This window comes from Lampris incognitus, chromosome 15 (genome assembly GCF_029633865.1).
Source record: "Lampris incognitus isolate fLamInc1 chromosome 15, fLamInc1.hap2, whole genome shotgun sequence".
NCBI lineage: Eukaryota > Metazoa > Chordata > Actinopteri > Lampriformes > Lampridae > Lampris > Lampris incognitus.
The window spans coordinates 19,465,376-19,486,148 of NC_079225.1; the positions used below are offsets into that span (position 1 = coordinate 19,465,376).

A 20,773-nucleotide genomic window follows, 5' to 3' on the forward strand; every position below is an offset into this window, starting at 1 on the left:
AACTTACAGGCTGTGGTGACTAACAAACTTCAGGCAATTGACACAGACTAAATAAGGGCAGAGCCGCATCTCAATGACATGGATGACAGTTAGCCTCCAGTAAGACCTCCAGACAGTTATATTAAAAAAAAAGTTTTTAAAAAAAAAAGACCCTTAAACCATGATGCTCTACTGACCATTCACAGTAAGGGTCAGGATCACCACCAAACCCCCCCAGACTCTCATTCTCCTACTGAGGGGATCAACACTGGGTATCCAGGAAATGACATAGTGCATTAAATCCATGTCATTCTAGCACTGAATCATGGGTGGTATGTTCATAAGCATACTTCAGCTATGGTAAGCATGAATATGATATAGGTTTTCTTATAACTAGCATTTTTACCGAAATTCAGCCCATCATTGAACTAGTTTAAGATTCAGTCATGTTGTAAAAAAAGCTAAATCTCTTCTTCCTCGACCAGCCCCCAATTCAAACAACATTTCTGTCTCTATGACACACACACACACACACACACACACACACACACACACACACACACACACACACACACACACACACACACACACACACACACACTACCTCCAGAGTGTGGCACTTGCTCTTGAACCGGTCACAAAGCTTGTGGTAGTTGGCCAGCACTCCCCCCAGTTCCGAGGTCAGCTCCTGTCCACTACTGCCACCAAGGGATGATGTTCTGGACACTAATGTGTTGATGTTGTCCTTCAGGATCTTCACCCTCACCTCCTTCTGCAGCACATCCTCTTTAGCCCTCTGAAAGAGAGAGTGAGCGAGAGAGAGAGAGAGAGAGAGAGAGAGAGAGAGACTTTGACTTTTAAAATAACTTATTTACATCACATTATAAAAATCCTCCATTCCCATCATGTCAACATAAACCGGTAAGCTAAAAAACAATAAAATCTCAGGCATCATTACTCCGGCTCCATCAAATTATATACACAAAAAAACTTCCATCACAGCCACACACCCACACATGACCATAAATTAAAAATTAAGAATAAGTGAACCATCTTCCCTAAGTGAACATGAAACCTGTCGGTTCCTCCACAGAGCCCTGAAAGAGTCCACATTACTGGTTAGGGTGTAGAAAGAGTGCTCTATCCTCTGATGAGCCGCCACCAAACCCTTCAGACTCTGCACCACATCAGTTCAGTCCTGACCTAACATTTTATTCTTCCTGGTCTTCCAGATCGCTAGCTTAGCAGTTCCAAACAAAAATTTCCCTAGGACCAGAAGCAGTCTTTTTCTTACTGCATATTTAGGCCCAAAAACAAACAAGGGGACAGAGAATTCCTCTCCCAAAGCTTTCAATCATTCCTGCAGAACTCTAAATAAGCCCACTAATCGAGGACAAGAGACCACTAAATGCTCTAATGTTTCCCTTTGTGTACAGAAAGGATATTCCTCCCCAGTGCTTGGATCCAGGTGAGTTCTGTGTCTGTTTGTAGCTATTGCTCCATGTCCATCTTCACAAGAGATCAGCCATCCGTTTCTCAACAGGAGGCTTATACAGGCCCCTCCATCTGCCTTTAGAGGTACAGTCTGAAGCAAAAACCTTAGTTCACCTCAACTCCTCGACTTCAATCAGAGAGTGAAGGTTAAGTACCTTCACACAGCTGTAATAAAACTGTTTCTTCCCACAAGAGCTGAAACTACCCAACACTGGTGTATTCAGGGAAAGAAGCAGTCCGCTCCCCCCTCACCACTCCTCAACAGCAGGACTGATGATCAAGGGAAGGAAAAGCATACTCATTGTCATCATCCTATTCGTCAGCTAGAGCACAATTTTTTGGCAAACGCTCTCAGTGGCCCAGACCGGGACTTTCAGGCTTCGTCCACAACCCTCCTCAGCACTCTGGAGGACCTGATGTTGGTGATGCAACTAGGTGTTTCCATTGATGTTTTTGTAAGATGGCCCAGTTTAGTGATGACAGCCTCAACAAACTTAATATTTACTGTAGCAGAGGAAAAAGCGGTATTTCGCAAACAGTGGCTCCTCAAAAAGCTACATTCCTGGTCTAGGGTCAGAAGTTTGTATGACCTCCAGCATCTGCCAGGCTTCAACCACTGAGTTGTAAAAGGGTGTAAATCCAGTCAGGTAAGCTTCAGATTATCTCAGAAGAAAAAGTTGTTTAGCCGCAGTTCTGGATAGAATGTTTACAAGTCCTTGTCCTCCCTCTGCTACAGGGAGACAGGGCCGACACTCAGCCAGTGCTGACCAGATCAGAAAAAAAATTGACCAGGAGCCTCTGCATTTCTTCCACAAGGCCTGATGGTGACACTAAAACAATGAGTATGTGCTATAGAGATGAGACGACCAGGTTATTAACTATCAGAGCTCTTCACCTATAGGACAGCTGGTGTAGCAACCATTTCCATTTAGACAACTTGGCTTCCACCTTCTCCAGCACTCCCTCCCAGTTTTGCCGCTGAAAGTCCTCACTTCCTAAATACACTCCTAGGACTTTAATACCCGTTTCTCCCCACCTAAGGTTCCCAGAAAGACCAGGAGTGCACCCCAAGCTCCACTGACCCACCAAACAAGCCTCACTTTTTCCTCAGTTAACTTTGGCTGAAAAAAGTGTTTTATATGGGACCAGGCTTTCTTTTAATTCCTGGACATCTCCCTCGCCCTGGGCAAACACATTAACGTCATCAGTGTATGCTGATACAACAACAGAAGGGTGTTGAACTAGCTCTGGCAGAGAGAGACCCCTCAGCCTGCTCCTCAAGCTGCACAGGAGAGGCTCAATGGTGATGCTGTAAAGCTGGCCTGAGATGGGGCAGCCCTGTCTGATCCCTCTCCTAACTGGCACAGGACAGCTTAACCCTCCCTCCCCCTTCACTACACAACAGCTTTTATCCAGGAAACCAACCCTTCTCCAACATCAAAGGCCTGCAAGGTAGAGAAAAGAAAACCATTATCTATCTACATGGTCAAAAGGCTTCTCCTGGTCAATAGATAAAATACCAACATTTATACTATATAATTTACATATATCAAACACATCTCTCATTAAAAATAAATTATCTAGCACAGACCTGTCTGGAACACAATAAGATTGATCCACAGAAATCAACAGTTCAATAAATATTTTCAGTCTGTTTGATAAAACTTTGGAGAGAAAATTATAGTCTGTACATAAAAGAGCCTCTTGGTCTCCAGTTTTTTAAAACGCGCTAAATCTCCCTTCTTAGGCAGCAGAGAGAGAATTGCACGCCTACAGGAAACTGGAAGTGTCCCTTTTTTAAAACACTCTTTAAAAATGTCCAGAAGATCCTGTCCTAAAACACTCTAGAAGTGTTTAAAAAAAGTTGAATGGTAAGCAGTCTATTCCTGGAGCCTTGCCCGACACCATCTGAGACACAGCAGCAGTCAGTTCATCCAGAGTTATGTGTCCAAGTTCAGTGTATCCTGTTCTTCTGGACTCAGCAGAGGAAGGCCCTGTAGAAGCTCTGCAGCAGAGTCCACATCACGGCCGTCTGCCCTGAAAAATTCTGTGTAGAAGTCCACTGCATGTTTCCTCATCTCAGCTGAATCTGTGGTCACCTTTCCATCAGTGAGACAAAGACACGCCATTCGTTTGTTGTTTTTTTAACCACTGACTTCTCTAAATTAAAGAAAGTGGTTCGTGCATCCATGTCCTGGAGTCTGGTGAAGCATGCTTGGACTAAAGCTCTTTTAGATCTCTCTTGCAGGGAGGAGTTCAGCTGCTGTCTTTTACAGTGTAGGAGATCACTATTCTGCTGACCAGTTTGTGAGACAGAGACATCTTCCAGGTCTCTTATCTCTTCTTCTAACTCCTGTACAGCTCTCTTAATGTTAGCTGTGGAATTATATGTGTATTGCTGGCAAAATACCCTAATTTGGGCCTTTCCTACCTCCTACCACTGAGTAAGCGAAAGAAAATCGCCTTAGATCTCCAATAATCCCAAAACAATTTAAAATTTTCACAAAAATTAGGATCATGCAATAATTTAACATTCATTAAAATGGCAAAAAAAATTGGTTTTCCAGTGGGAGATAAAATCAGCTCCATTAAAACTAAATGATGGTCTGTAAAAGCGACAGGGTGGATCTGACAATTAACAACTCGAGCAGTAAAAGAACTAGATACGTAAAATCTGTCTAATCTAGCTGCACTAACTCTGCGATCTGATATTTTGACCAAAGTGTACTGTCTAACTGAAGGGTGTTTCATCCTCCACACATCAACCAAATCAGTTTTCTTTAAGACATGGGACAAAACAGAGGATGAAGGTGTGGCTCCTCCCAGTTCTATCTAAAGTAAAGTCAGTGCAGCAATTCCGGTCTCCACCCAATACACCCTCCTGCCTCGATGCCACTTAATTTTTCTTTCAACATTTTAAAAAGCCCTTCACACTCAGAGCCTTGGTTTGGTGCATACGCATTAATATATCTAAACTTAAACCCTCTATTTCAGCTATCACCATAAGGAACCTGCCCTTCACAATCTCCGTACTGGATATAATGTTTGCATTTAAGATAGAAGAAAATAAAATGGCCACTCCTGCACTAAAATTTGTCTGGCTAAGGACATGCTGCCCTGCCCAAGTCTTGTAGAAAAAGCACATCCAGTCCTTTCTGCTTGATTACTTCTGTTATTAAAGCTCTTTTCTGTGCATTTCTACCCCCATTCATATTTAATGAAGCCACCCTTAAACCCTGCATACGAAGAGAAGAGAGACAGACCGGTAAGAAGCCAGACAGAAAAAGACAGCAGAGATGAAACACCCAGTGTTGTATGATCATGGTACATTTAAATTGAGTTTCATTTTCTTTTCCATTTTAGCCTTAGGCACTTTTAAACTTCTCCTTAAACCAGTGACATGCTTCTCGAGATGAGAGAGAGAGAGAGAGAGAGAGAGAGAGAGAGAGAGAGAGAGAGAGAGAGAGAGAGAGAGAGAGAGAGAGAGAGAGAGAGAGAGAGAGAGCGAGCGAGCGAGCGAGAGAGAGAGAGATAGATGTGGAAGGTCACAAAGCACTGCAAACTCTTCATGGCGCAAAAAAAAAAAAAATCACAAAAACAGGTGTTCGACTGATTCTCTAAGATTTTGATTCTGGAACAACATCCTAGTGATGAACATCGCTTTCGACTGCAGATCAACTATATTCACCCAATACTCCCTCTCCCATGCCTTATATGCGCTCCCTGCTGCGACCTATGTCTCCCACCTTCATCTCTTCCAGTGCGCCCTCAAGCTCCTCAGGACTCTTGTACTCAAAGTCTCTCATGAGGAACTCCTCGTCCACCTGGGTCATCCACTCCTGCATCTCTGCCAAATCCTTCCTCAGGTTCACCTGCCTCTCCTGACTTTCTGCCACGCGCTCTTGGTGGCTCAGCAGCTGGAGGAGGGGGGCACAGAGAGAGTACACTTAGCATTTTAGTCATCTGACTTAGATAAACATACGCTTCCTCACTCTTTCACACATTAACTCATCTCTACCGGCTTCCGCACTGCAGCAAAAACGCATTAAAAGATCATTATTATGGTACAGTCCAGTTTGTCCCTGCATTACAAAAAGAGCCAACACAAGGACAAACAAATACTTCCGAAACCTTTTTTTCTCCTCACCTGTTTGCTGAGCGTATCCCACCTGCCCTGGCACTCATCCAGCTTGGCCTGCCCCCAGTTGGCCAGACCTGGTACTGCAGTGCCCTGAACCGCACATACATTCTCTCTCATCTGCTTCAATGAACTTTCCACTGTTTCCATCTCATTCACGTACTCCTGGTGGACAGCAAGACAAAGAAAGGCACAAAGGAAATATTTTATCCATGGCAAATATATACTGAAATATAGAGAGGATACTAAAATATGCAAATATATACGGAACTATAGAGAGGATAATGAAATATACAAATATATACTGAACTATAGAGAGGATAATGAAATATACAAATATATACTGAAATATAGAGAGGATACTGAAATATACAAAAACCGTCTTTAACAAATTCTAGATAAAATCACTTTCATTTAAATCTATTCAAGAAATGGCCTTTGTATAAAATGTTAAAATGGTTATTCTGAAAAAGGTTATGTCATTAAAGTGATGCAAAAACTGGAGCTCTGTGATAAACTAATGCATACAGGGTTCACTACATTTAAACGTACTGAATGAACGTGTCCGAAATATAACAAAGATCCTCTTTTACCACGTGTCCAAATCTGTGTCGAAAACTTTTCGGCATGAGTTTGAAAATAAACAGAATCTCCCCACCCACCTACCCCCCAAAAAAGAGAGAACAGAGTGACCTCTGACCTTGCATTGGTTAAGCTCTTCCTGTAGCCTCTCTGTGTCACTCTGCCCAGTACCATCCCTTGACAACAGTTCCTGCACTGTGTCCAGCCATCGTTCCACCTCCACCACGCGCACCTTTTAACATTTAGTACCGTTTTACGTTTAAAACAATATGATCAAGAAATACATTAACAAGCTTCACTTTCTTTAAAAATAATAATAATAATAATTTGAAAGGTTTCACAGCAGGCTTCAATCCAAAACATAAATGATCGCCCTACCTTGTTGTCTTTCAGGCTACCCAGGATGCACTGCAGCGTGCCCAGCTCATCACGGGCCTTGGAGGAAAGCTGACTCCATCTTTGTAGTTCATCCAAGTCTGAGGCCTGCTGTGTTTGCTCTATCTCGATACACAGACCCTGGTGTAAAGAGGATACTGAAATGAAAACTATACTCCCCTAACAACATGGACAGACAGATATGAAGTACTATGGCCAAACTATGTATAGAGATCACAAAACAATGGACAATGAAATGAAACCTTTATATTCCCTTTACAGAGGATATGGTAATACACACAACGCACACATACAGAAAGAACAACAACTATAACTAACAATGACACGTCTGCTTAAATGGCTTCTTATTGCCTAGGCTGATAAGAGACACCTATTGGTGCTGAACTGAATTTTGGTTCGTTTCTACGCCCTGTGATGGCTTGGCAGCCTGTCCAGGGTGTCTCCCTGCCTGCCGCCCAATGACTGCTGGAATAGGCTCCAGCATCCCCGCGACCCTGAGAGCAGGATAAGCAGTTCAGATAATGGGTGGATGGATCTACGTCTAACAATGAAAAGAGTCCCCCCCCCTTTTCTCCAAATTGTACTCGGCCAATTGCCCCATTCTTCCAAGCTGTCCCGGTTGCTGCTCCACCCTCTCTGCCAATCCGGGGAGGGCTGCAGACTGCCACATGCATCCTCCGATACATGTGGAGTCGCCAGCCGATTCTTTTCACCTGACAGTGAGGAGTTTAGCCAAGCGGACATAACGCGTGGGAGGATCACGCTATTCCCCCCCAGTTCCTCCTCCCCTCTGAACAGGCGCTCCGACCGACCAGAGGAGGCGCTAGTGCAGCGACTAGGACACATACCCACATCTGGCTTCCCACCCACAGACATGGCCAATTGTGTCTGTAGGGACGCCCGACCAAGTTGGAGGTAACACGGGGATTCGAACCGGAGATCCTCGTGTTGGCAGGCAACGGAATAGGCCGCCACGCTACCCGGACACCACAATGAAAGAGTTTTAACAACATATCCAATCCTTTACATCATTGGTTCTCAACCTGGGGGTCAAGAGCCCTAAGAGAGTTGCGAGATAATTTCAGGGGGTCGCCAGATGGTTGTAGAAAAAACAAGAATGAAACCGTCCACACCCACGGCACACATGATGCAAAAAATAAGTGTACTGCGTCTTTAATTGCTGTGCTGTCAGTATAAAAGGCGGTGTGCTCTGCACTGGCCCTCAGTATACTTCAAGACTTCTTTTAGAACAATACAGTACTAAACATCTGTACATTTAGTAGATAATAATAATCATTCTTCACAACAGGATCAGCATGAAAAAACATCACAGCCATTGATTGTTACAGAAATCGCAAACACCAACCTGATTATTCTGGGGGTCGCGACTCGAAAAGGTTGAGAACCACTGCTTTACATTACAGCATGAGAATGGGGGTTTATACCAGGGGGGAAAAAATAAAGTAAAACTGGTCTACCTAAAATAAGCCCCAGCCCTAAACACAAGTCTCAATTTACACAACCAATCTGACTGCCTATAGGATTCAGGAAGGGCCAATTGTGAGGCTTTAGCCAAAGCAGCTGTTGCTGTCATGGGCTGGTGTGTTGTGACTGGCAGACTGGTTTCTGTAAAGACTTATTAAGAGGTCTGTGCCACAGATTAGTGGGCTCTGTGCCCAGAATGTGCGAGGTCCCCACCCCCGGCACCATGCCCTATCTGCCACGATAACAAGGCCTAGGGCCGACCCGCATTCCACCGAGGGAGGGGGGGGGGGATATATACACACAGACACACATACACACACATGCATGTGCCCACATAGACACACCTTCACACATACAAAAAAAACCCCATGAATACGCTCTCACAAAAACACGCACACAAAGAGACAAATACACACAACACTACAATACCAATCACACAGACACACAACAAATATACGCACATACACACACACACACACACACACACACACACACACACACACAGACTTCTGTCTATCTTCCCCTCAATGGGTTGATACACTGCAGAGGAAACTGAATGTCTGTTGTTTTTTTACAGTGCACAATGGGTACCATTCTAAGGAGAAAAATTTTTTAACACACCCTCCCATGTAACGACAAGCACGCGTATGAAAGAGGGGGAGGTGAAAACAAGATCCTTGTCTGTTCAAACAGACAAACAGCTCAGAAGTCCCCAAATGACCGTGCCATGAGTTACAGCTGCAAAGCTGCAAGCAAAATGAAATGCCAAAGAGATGACAACCACCATTTACAGCCCTTTTGCTGAAATATTTCCACAGCAACATGATTTGTGACACTTGTAAAACACTTTTCCCTCGGATCAAAAAAGAAAAAAGAATTCCAGGCGATTAGACAGAAATATCAGAATCCAATATTTGGATTTGATTGCCTTGATTTCTATAGTAATTTTACAAGTCAAATAGATGACTTCTTTTCAGTTTGAGAAAATGTTCCTCTATCTAGTATCCTTTGATCGTCATCAAATTCACACACACGCACAACCACTCACCTGTGCCCGCTCCACTGCTGCCTCCGTGGTCGGGATGTCCACTATGCCCTCTCTCAGCGTTGCCAGCCTGGCCTCAAGGCCCTCCACTGGGTCTGTCACTGTCTGGTTGAACACGGCCTGAAGGCTGGCCAAGGCTGGAGGAGGAGGAGGAGGAGAAGGAGAACAAGAAGAAGAAGAAGAAGAAGAAGAAGAAGAAGAAGAAGAAGAAGAAGAAGAAGAAGAAGAAGAAGAAGAAGAAGAAGAAGAAGAAGAAGAAGAAGAGGGAGGAAGAGAAGAAGAAGCAGAAGCAGAAGAAGACGTCGAAGCAAAAGAAGAGTAGTAGTAGTAGTAGTAGTGGTAGTAGTAGTAGTAGAGGAGGAGGAGGAGGAGAGAGGGGAGGAAGGGAATGAAGAGGTGAGGAGAGGAGAGAGGAGGATAATTGAGGTGCAGAATTCAGAACCATTTCTGTCAAGCTACCACAAGGGGGCACCGACTCATTTTGGGATTCCCCCAAGTTTGGTTGCCAGTCTACAAGCGTGTGCGCTTGCGTGTGTGTGTGGTTTTATTTTTATCCCCATCCCTGCAGAGGAGCCCAGATGTTTGACAATCTGTCTCTCAGAAAGCATGTATGAGTGCTCATAAGCAAATCCAGCCAATCAATCAAAGTAGCTGAACTTTTCTAAACACTATAAAACCTCAACACAAGGATTTCCAACCCCACTTAAGAGACCGGTCTACCTAAACCAAATAAGGAAGGTGATGCGGTACCCTATTTTGTCTTTATTTGCTCCCCTGTTCCTCCACTTGACCCCCTGTTTGCCTTTTTTATTACCTAGTGATTTAATGGTTACATAGCCTTCCTATGTTTATACAAAGACAGTAGAGATGACAGAGTATAGATACAGTATAAGCATATGAGAGAGAGAGAGAGAGAGAGAGAGAGAGAGAGAGAGAGAGAGAGAGAGAGAGAGAGAGAGAGAGAGAGAGAGAAGCAGGCTCGCCTCAAGCATAAATAAAATAGTTTTCCTTGGCTCTCAACCAAAACCTCACAGCTCTAAAAGAGGCACAGACACACGTATGGACAGACGCTCACACACACTCACAAACACACAAACATGTTTACGTGCACACATGCCTATACACAAACAACCCCCCCCGTTCTTTACTTTTTTGGACAAGCAGTGCTCCTAAGTTCTGGAGGTAAAATGGTGACTGATTTTCAGGACTCCGGCTCTGCGCCAGGTCCTTGGGTTCAGAGATAGAGCTGGCAAAGAGACATAACCTCGCACACGATCACACACACACACACACACACACACACACACACACACACACACACACACACACACACACACACACACGTACACCATTGGGAGCCTCTGGAAGCCATATAAGGCTATCATCCATTACTTGTGGCAGGCCAAGGCTCCATATAAATGTCGATGTTAAATTCACACAATTCCAACCGAACTGGACTCAGCCAACCATCTTCTTGTCTCTATAAAACCTGAGAGCGATGAAGTAAGAGTGACTGGGGAATTAGTTCTCAGTCTACGGACAGGTATGAATTCACTAGCCAGGAGCTTTCTGAAAAGACATCCAAATAGGTAATGGTTGTGTTCTTTACCGAGGAAGGCTCTCACAGCATGATGACACTCTACCTTCAGCACTGTCCCGATGTTACTGTTGATTTCATTTAAATCAGATTTACACTACACCCAATTGCTGTAAGGTACCTTCATTGACCACTTGATCTCTGTTCTGTAGCTGCTGCAGTGTGGAAGCGTGGTGGGCCGAGACCACCAGTACGTTGTCTCTCAGAGTTGGCGTGGCCCCCAGTGACCCCACCTCAGTGGACAGCTCCTCCAATCGTGGGCTCAGGGAAGACACCTGGACCAATCGGGACTGAGGAACACAAGGAAGGAGAAGAAAAGGAAGGATATTGATCTAAAAAGTGTTTCAATGCACCCCATTGAGCCCCATAAGAGAAAGTTGTGTTTTTGGTGTGTGTCCTCCATCCACAGGGAGGTCAGAGTCCTGTCAGACGACCCTACTGTCCTCACAGTTGCCGTTTTGATATTGTTAGTTTTTTAAATATACATTTATTTCTTATTTTTCCTTTGTTCTCCCAATTTAGTGGCCAATCGATCCCTATTTTAGTTCAAACACCCACCCTCGTACTACATGCGTTCGCCAACTGCATCTCTCTGGCCGGCAGTCTCGAAGGAGACGCCTCCCCACTTTCGTGGCAAGGCGAATCCAGGCCAAACCACTGTTTTTTCCGACACACACAGAGACGCATTCATGTGATGAACACAAGCCGACTCCGCCCCCCTCCCGAAGACAGCGTTGCCAATTATTGCTGCTTCATCGATTCTGGCCATAGTCGGTTCTGACGAGACCGGGGCGCGAACCCCAGTCCCCAGTAGGCAACTGCATCGACACAAAGCCGATGCTTAGACCGCTACACCACCGCGGACCCGATATTGTTAGTTTTTTAATATGCATTCTGTGTTAGTCATGAAACTAGCGCCTTTGGGGATGCATAAAGTTCTTCTCCACACTGAACTGGAATTGTGCAAACTCAAGTTTCTCAACAAGAAAATAAAGGTAAACAGTCAAAACAGGTGAAGGGGGAATGAAACGAGAAACAGATCTTCACCTGACAATCTCCACTCAGGGCTTTAAGTTGGTCCTCATCCAGCGTTTCCACCACAGAAGTCGAGTTCAGCCACTTGTCCTGTTCTCCCAAGGCCTGGTCCAGATCAGCCAGCTCCGCGGACACAGCGCTGACTCGGTTCTGGACACGGACCCGCTCCTGGGCCGCCTGCAGCTCCCTCACACACACATCCCTCTCAGTTTGGATCAGATCTATGTCTGCCCTCACAGAGTCCACGCTAACCCCCTCTGCAGAGACAAACACAACAGACAGGCAGACGGCTCTCATCCGATTCTCACTGAATAAACATTACACCCTTTTTTTTCCTAAATCAGATGTTCAGTAGTTTGTTTATGTGACTGTCTTTGAGTTGAGTTTCGAGAAGGAGAACGAGAGCGAGATGAAGAAAAGAATGGAGAGACTGAGAAGGAAAGCACAGTAAACACAGACTGGAGAAGAGATAATACGAGGTGTGTGTGTGGGGGGGGTGGGGGTGAGTTTACAGGAAAGTTTTGTGTTAAACAAATCCGCTCCAGCTTAACAGCTCTGCCCAGCTACCCCTCGCTGCCTCAAGCAGAGTGTAAACACATAAAACCAGAGGCCAGTTCACTTCACTAAGCAGTGATATGAAGTCAGCAAACCCTACAGGCTGAAAGCTTTTCACTACTTCACCTGCAAGCACACACACGCACGCACGGACACACACGCGCAAGCACGCACACGCACACGCGCGCGCGCACACACACACACACCTTCAGATTGCTGGTGCACAAACCTTGATCACAATAAGAATTTAGCCTTATAAATGCCAAGAAAATGCCAAGCAGATGTGGAAAAGCGGTAAAAAAAAAATTACGAGACAAACATCATTAAACACAGAAATGGAAGAATTTGGTTTGGGCTCATAACTCTGAGGACCTGTAAAATGCAGTACATCTTAGGTGGTGGTGCTCAACAAAACTAATAGGGAATTTGGAGTTCAGCAACAGTTATAAATCTTGTTTTGATGTCAGGGTTGGTACGCTATTTCAGTGTCACGTCAATTCCCGAAAGAGGCGGTGGGGGTCTATGCATCATACCTCTCTCTAGCTGGTCCATCAAGATGCGTCCTTCTTGGGTCACCTGAGCGATCATGGGTTCCTTTGATGAGAATTCCAGCTCTAAGGTCTATTGAGATTGGGCAAAAAAATAAAAGCTGTGTATGTAGGATGTTGATGATAGGTGTAGTTTTCAGAAGGACACTGTTGTTTTTTTTAAAATATATAATCTTAATAAATCATTATTTCAAAATAAAATTTAATAAATTGTACAAGTTCCTCTTCATGAGATTGGTTTCCATGTTTTGCTTCTCTGTCACAATAGTTTGCAGATTTTTCTGTGGAAGAGTATTCCTCCTCTTCCTCTCATCAGGCGTACCTTGAGTTCTCCCTGCAGGTCTGCTGGTTCAGGGGTAGTCCCGGGGGACTTGGATGCCAAGGCCTGAGCCGAGGCCTTCCATGTTTTCATCCAGCTCAACAGGTCACTTAGGTTACTTTCCAACCTGCAGAGTACAAAGTGTGTGTGTGTGTGTGTTTCTGGAAATTTCATTTTCCTAGGAGGATGATGTGAATTGTGTATACATATATAAATGTGTGTGTTTGCACATGCACAGATGCAAATTCTTACACTCGTCTGACTTCAACATCCGTCTCCAGCAGTCGTCTCTTTGGGGGGGCGGGTGGTGCTAGCTCCTGATCAGCCATGACAGCTGCCGCTGCCAGAGCAACTGTATCCGTGACAACCTCCTCTTCCATCTGAGCCATGGAGCCACTGGTCACTGCCTCCATTACCTTGACAGTCAGTCAGGTAACCCAAAAGAATAAGACGTACAGAAACAACATCCACTGGCAGTCATATAACAAACAGAGGCCAAGGATGCCACTGTGCCATGATGGGCAGTTTTGATGCTTCACTTCCAAAGTAAACATGTGTGAATTTGTGGGATACCATTGTTGTATCAAGTCATTTGAATCCCACATACTTTAATATAGCAGTGACTTTAATTATGCTGTAGTTTAATCCCCCTTCCTCTTCCTGTCTAGTTTTTTTTTCTTTTTCCCCTTTTTCCCCCCAATTGTATCCGGCCAATTACCTCACTCTTCCGAGCCGTCCCAGTCACTGCTCCACCCCCTCTTGCTGATCCGGGGAGGGCTGCAGACTACCACGTCTCCTCCGATACATGTGGAGTCGCCAGCCGCTTCTTTTCACCTGACAGTGAGGAGTTCTCCAGGGGGGGCGTAGCGCGTGGGAGGATCACGCTATTCCCCCCAGTTACCCCTCCCCCCCGAACAGGCGCCCCGATCGACCAGAGGAGGTGCTTGTGCAGCGACCACGACACATACCCACATCCGGCTTTCTTCGCGCAACACAGCCAATTGTTTTTGTAGGGACGCCTGACCAAGCCAGAGGTAACACAGGGATTCGACCCGGCGATCCCCATGTTGACAGGCAACGGAATAGACCGCCACGCCACCCAGATGCCCCCTATTCCTGTCTAGTATTTAATCAGGTCATAAGAGTTTAGAATTGTTTTTTGAGAAAATATTGTTTCCGCATCTGCCTGGCCTGGAAGTCTTGTGTTCGATGCCAAAGTAAAAATATAAAGCGGTTGTTGTCAACTCCCTGAAATGAAAATCGGGACTGTTGACGTACACACCGGTGACCTCTGTGTGCACATACACGCGATAAACTCCGGCAAGTTTCTGAACCACAAATTTGAGCATGTTCTTTTGTGTACGGCTGCTTTTTCATACTGTCAACTGTTCAACTAATCTTATTTTTAGAAATTTCACAAATTGCACTCCTATTAGTCTGAACCAATTCAGCATAGCTGACTTTTTTTGTAACATACTCTTCCCTCACCATCTCATTTGCCAAGCTACACTCATTTTCCCTACACCTAAAGAATACGTGCGTGCACACACACACTCACACACTCACACACTCACACACACACACACACACACACACACACACACACACACACACACACACACACACACCTGGAAGGAACAGTCCTCCAGCTTCTGGACTAGGTTGTCCCATCTCTGGGCCAGCTCCTCCGTGTCTCCCTCAATCTTGGCTCCCGCCACGGGACTCTGCAGCAGTGATGTCACATCCTGTCCTGCATCTGAGAGCTGGTCCAGGGTCCTCCTCTTCTTCTCCATGTCTTCCTTCAGGATCTAGAGGATGGAAGGTCACAACAAACACAGGCTGCATGGAGGTAGGGGATGGAAAGTGGGTTTCCAATGACACGCTCTTATAATAACTGTACTTCTGGCCAACAGGTTTCAAAAATTGTTAGAAATGGTTGGCCAGAATCAAGCAAGCAAGGGTGCAACTTAAGAGAACCTTTCAGATGACATTTAAAATGGTATTTTTACGGAAGTTTTATAACGTCCCATATTGTTGTTATGCAGGTGATATCCAACTCCATCTATAAGCAAAACCCAATGATTTTAGTAGATTGGCTTCTTTAACAGATCGTTTCTATGCCATTTAGGTCTGGATGTCACAGTATTTCCTCCAGCTAAACTTGGACAAAATGGAAGTTCTCGTTTTTGGCCCTGAAAACTTATCATGATTTCAGCAGTATCTAGCTAAAAAAAAAAAACGGCCTCTTTGACCCTCAGGTGAAGTTTACACAACACTACAAAACACTTGTCCAGAGCCGTGTTTTACGGTGGAAAAACACTGCTAAAATCAGACTATTTTTACCTTTTCAAGAAACCAAAAAAATAATCCACACTTTTGTGTCATCACCGCTGGACTATTGAAACACGTGTTAATGTGTTTAGCCGAGCCGCAGCAGCCTGGCTGTAAGCTAGCTCCAAATGCTGTTGCTCATTTGTTAATAAAGATAAAGTACAGATTACAGTTCACCCCAGATCTGCTTTGGCTACCAGTCAAATTTAAATCAATTTGGATAACCTGTTGATAAGATACAAAGCACTACAACCTGGAGGTCCTCAACCCATAGGCTTCCTATGCCTCGTGGTCAGGGGTCACACGTCTAACAAGGGGGTCATGCCTGTTTCCATTACATCTTTAAAAGACACTGTGGAGACACTTATTCTTGCTTTGAACTGTGTTTAAAACTGTTGCGTTGTTTCCAGCCCTCCTTTCATCTCTTTAATGTAATCTTTGCTTGCTTTCATCCTGTTCATTCGCTGCCTTTTATAAAATGCCTTTACTTCGGTCTCTGCCCCTTGTAGGACTTGTTTGTGACCTTTTTTTTTTTAATATATCTTGTGAAGTAGTTTGTGATTCTTTTTTTTTTAAAGGTGATGTATAAAAAGATTTATCAACCGACTATTGAATGGACTTTTGTGTCTTATCCATTTTTTTCCTGTCTAACTTTTCAAAGTTCAATAGTTTTCTTTACCCAATTACTGTATACTGTAGCTGCAAAACGTATATGCAATACCAATGAAACCTGCAACTAATACTGCTAAAAAGAGATACCGCAGGTTCATGGCAATACAGCAAATACAGAGATAACTATTACATTAGCAAACGCTTGTACATTCCTACATGAATGCTAATGTTGTTGGCACCAATACTTAAATTTCAGATCCAGTCTACTTACTGCTAATCGGCGCACATTTGCATTCATTTCAGTGTGGTCCTTGAAGCTGCTGGTCTGGACTTCATGCAAGGCCTCCTCTTTCTCTGACAGCCACACTTTAAACAAGCTCTACGGAGGAGAGAGAATAATAATATTAAATTCATTTGGCGCTCAAAGACCACAGACAGACAGTAAGGGGTGAGGGTCCTTCGTGATCTCAAGTTGAGCCCTTAAAAAAATCTGGCGGTACCAATTACCTGAGCAACCGAATTACTCCTGAGTTTAAAAACAAACTGTTTTTAATTAAAGTGATGGCATGTAAAAGTTTATTGCAGGATTTTCCCCAGATTCTGTACAAATAACAAGGTTGCTTCTGAAAGACGACGCCTCACATTAAACAGATTTTCAACAAGCTTTAGAGAGGGCAAAATGAATACTCTGTCCTTCACTCTTTTCAGTCAGGCGAAGAGCATTTGTGGTCAGTATCTTTTTATACTAAAAGCTGAGCCGGGATTCTAATCAGGTTTTGAGCTTTTAATTTGGCTCTTTGTGTAGATCAGCTGCTACACAGACAGCCATTAAAGTGTAATTTCTCCCCCAAGTCTGAGCCTAACTCCACCCACTGCATAATTTTGAAAAATGTTAAATGTCACGTGGGCAAGGGGCTGAGAAGGGGGCGGGGAGGGGTTGACATTTGAGACAGGAGCATGGGCAGGAGTAGCTGGGGGGAGCCGCCCAGCACTATTCGCTGGCTCACCGCGGTTCCTAGCCAGTCCCCTCCACCGGCCCGTCTTCCGCCACGGCATCAGCCACCACCCCATGAAGACGCCCAACTGCCGTGACGCGGATGCACCGCGGATGGAAGGGAGCCCCCCCGAGACGGGCCAACACTTTCTGGCGGCAGAGAGAGGCGTGCAATGGGGCTGGACTCCACCAGCTGCAGTGCGGCGCGAGCCCAGCCCGACTGACCCAGTTGTCCAGAGGTGCTTCTACAGCCGTCAAAAGCACAAATCTGAACCATTGCGCCAAAATTGAAAATGATGAAATAATGCAACGATAACTGTAAATTCAGAGAAATTCAAAAGCTTGGTAGAAAATGTAACACAAGTGCAAGGTTATTACGTAAACTCCTGTGACTGATGAGTCTCGACTAGAAAATATTGGAAAATGAACGTGGTTTCACAGACTCACACTCATAGGCGGGGGCTGGGGGAGGTGGGTCGCCCACCTCTGATTAGAGGGCATTAACTTTTCTTTTTTTTTCAAATTTCATTGTGTAGATAAGTTTCAACCGGTCAACTGTACGTCAGCATTGGCTTTGCAGGGTTTAAAACAGTAGATGGTGTGTTAAGCCATTTTCAACTCATGAAATGCCGATTTTTATAAGTTTGGTTAGAAATGTCAATATAAACACGAGCATTGATGTGTTTCATTACCGTACAGTCATATAATTCAGTTTAAAGCTCAAAAAACATATAAAGTGTTCAGTACTCAGACTGAAGTGGTGCTACATGAATGGCAAATGAAATTCAGACAGATAAAATGGCGAGTGAGTGCTACCTGGTCCTCCAGAAGCTGTTGCCACACCATGAGGATTTCCTGAAGCTTGTGCCATCTCTCCTCTGTCCATCGGCACACAGCTGCCCAGCGCTCACCCAAAGACTGGAGGGAAGAGGGAATAACAATAATAGAGATGTGATGTGAAATGCAAAATAAGGGAGAAAATTAAAGAATACGGCTACAAAAAATGGATTCCGCAAGCGCCAAACACCCAAATTTCAGAAAGGAATTGACAAGAAAGCAACAGGAGGTTTCTCACAACTGAAAAACAGCAGCATTTATAAGTATGAAGCAAAATCATCAAGGCATACAATGCTACCTTTGCTCTCACATACCACCTACAAGTATATGTGTCTTTGGATCTTGTTAAAGAGTAACTAAACACCAGATCATTTTAGAGAGTTTGCTGACATCTATAGGTTAAAAATTCATATAAAGGTTAAAAACATGGTCTTGGTACTCTGTGAAGTTAGCATAGCAGGATAAACATAGCTGCAGCTAATAACATTAACAATGGATGTATGTGTACCAAAGAACCAGCATTGACTGTACTACTGACAATTGTTAGTGTCATTAGCAATACTTACCATGCATATTTTTGCTCTGTCCACTTTTGTTAATGTTTCATTTGTACATTGAAAAACAATTTTTTTTAACGCTCTAAGCCTATTACTTTAATATCACTTCAACATTTACAGATAGAGTAAAAATGTGAAAAGTTGTGGAACTCTAGTCCAAGAAATCAATCCAGACAAAGGCAGTATTGCTGCCAGCGTTTCATCAGAGTGCACCACACTACCATTATAGACTGGGCACCCATAAACTGGACAATACAAAATAGATTGAATGTATTTGTGGAAAAGGCACAACAGCTCCCTACACAATAGTCAGGGCAGGTTAGCAAAATGGATGTCCCGAGATACTTTTGGGCTTGGCGTCTTACTTGTAATTGCTCTTCTAGTGCGGCTGTGGCACTCTCGCCGCTGTTCTCATCCACCACCACTACCATGTGTGTCAGAGAGTTTACCTTCACCTGCTCTGCCTCCAGGTCACTCTGAAGCTCCTGGACAGAAACACAAATAACACAATGAGCTAGGTTACATTAATCATTAACCATCAACACAAATGGTAGGAGCCAACTGAGCTCCACAGTAATGCCAAGAGAGAAAGAGGCCACGGTTTAAGATACTTGCTGTACCTGCGGAATCAAACATGTGACAAGGCAATCATTACACTTGTCTGTTTGTACAGCTGACTGAAGAAAACAGTAAATCCAATCTGACTGTGGTATTTTAACAGGTGTATCCTATCACATTGCACTAACTTAACAAAGGGTCACCTTTAATGGTCAAGTAAATTTATACACACAGTATACCAAGAACTAAGGGGGAAATTAACTTAAAGTGCTAACTTCGCTTTAACTGTAATACCAAGTGTATCTTAAAGATATTGATATGGATCGATGTTTTCACTTTGCGTCGACGATATAGGATTGTTGATCAATACATCGATCCAGATTGATGGATCGTTACTCCCCTAAGCCTTACCTTGTGTTGCTCTAACTGTGCCTTGTAGCCTTCTAGGTCTCCCGCCACTGGTTCCGTCTCCATCTTTCTAATTCGTTCTTCAGTCTGGGTCAGCCAATCAGAGAGCTGTTGCAACTGCTGCTGCTGAAGATCCATTAGGACCTCATGGAGCCTTGAAAGTGATGGGGGAAAACAGATAAAGGACAGATGAGGTAGGGCCATGTGGATGTGGGTCAGAGGTGCTTAGAAGTTAAGAATTGAGTGCTATTAATTCTCGAATACTAACATGTCCTAAAGAGCACGCGCTGCTATCAGTTATTTCAATTACCATTAAAAAAAAGTTGTCTATTTGGCTGGGATAGCAAGCTAGCATTCTCCCTGTGCATGGCTTAATTGCCTCATGGTCAAAAAACACCAGAGAACAGTGCAATTTACATACTGCACTCACAAAGTTATGAAAAGCAGAACACATACAGACATATTCAGTTCAACTGATTCTCTGATGGGTATTATGGACGATGCCAATTCAACATCTGATCAATGATATGACATTTCTATATTGTTTTTGTGAATCAACTAGCTCTTTATAGAGAACCTCATAAGTCCCTTGTTTGAATAGAGACAGGGAGAGGACAGGCGCCGTTATTAAATGGACTTGTTTGTTATATGTGTGTGTGTGTGTGTGTGTGTGTGTCTCTCCCTCTCACACACACACTCTACCTGGCCTGCCGGTCCATGCTGGCCACTCGGAGGCTCTCCCAGCGGGAATTCAGCAGGCTCATCTGCTCCCTGATCTCATCCTCCTCTTCCTCTGTCAGGTTACCCTGGGCGATCAGTTGGTTACCTGCTTGCAGCACGTTACCCACGCTGCTCTGATGTGCTGTCAGCTCCATCATGAAGGCCTGGGGGGGCGGGGGCAAACCAAAAGGTAACAGTTAAAAGGATAGTTAGGAATACTTGAAATGTATTCCGATTATTCTTATCCCACCTACGGGTCACCAAAAGCAAGCAATGCCAGAGCAGTCTAATAATGTCAACTGTCCCTGTTGACTTGCATTGCAATGCACCTGGCTAGCTTGGGGTTTTGTGTCCAGTATGGGCGAACAGGAAAGTAAGATCTATCAACGGACAATGCCAGTGGTGAGCAGAAAATAGGAATGGACTTCAAAAACTATTCCTTTAAAGAATGAGAGCCTTTTTGATATGTTACAAGAACCATAGTTAGCTAGGTTACCAAATATAACGAAAAACATTACTGGTTCTAAACCAGTGAATGCTTCATTTGTGGTTACAGGCCTTCTTGACAGGCCATGTGACAACT

General features: G+C 44.2%; 1 protein-coding gene across 7 annotated transcripts in view; it reads right to left on the reverse strand.

Moving 5' to 3' along the window:
* utrn (utrophin) overlaps positions 1–20,773 on the reverse strand; it is a 233,379-nt gene that overhangs the window by 197,206 nt on the left and 15,400 nt on the right. For all 7 annotated transcript variants that reach the window (XM_056294966.1, XM_056294968.1, XM_056294967.1 and 4 more), the window contains exons 6-22: positions 20,173–20,354; positions 19,474–19,624; positions 18,870–18,989; positions 17,927–18,028; positions 16,388–16,495; positions 14,802–14,981; positions 13,426–13,589; positions 13,177–13,300; positions 12,840–12,927; positions 11,764–12,008; positions 10,838–11,006; positions 9,123–9,256; positions 6,572–6,709; positions 6,312–6,425; positions 5,621–5,776; positions 5,220–5,390; positions 584–775 (exon numbers count right to left, since the gene is read on the reverse strand). In XM_056294966.1, the coding sequence (XP_056150941.1) occupies positions 584–775; positions 5,220–5,390; positions 5,621–5,776; positions 6,312–6,425; positions 6,572–6,709; positions 9,123–9,256; positions 10,838–11,006; positions 11,764–12,008; positions 12,840–12,927; positions 13,177–13,300; positions 13,426–13,589; positions 14,802–14,981; positions 16,388–16,495; positions 17,927–18,028; positions 18,870–18,989; positions 19,474–19,624; positions 20,173–20,354 (2,538 nt within the window). The remainder of the gene's footprint in view (positions 1–583; positions 776–5,219; positions 5,391–5,620; positions 5,777–6,311; positions 6,426–6,571; positions 6,710–9,122; positions 9,257–10,837; positions 11,007–11,763; positions 12,009–12,839; positions 12,928–13,176; positions 13,301–13,425; positions 13,590–14,801; positions 14,982–16,387; positions 16,496–17,926; positions 18,029–18,869; positions 18,990–19,473; positions 19,625–20,172; positions 20,355–20,773) is intronic.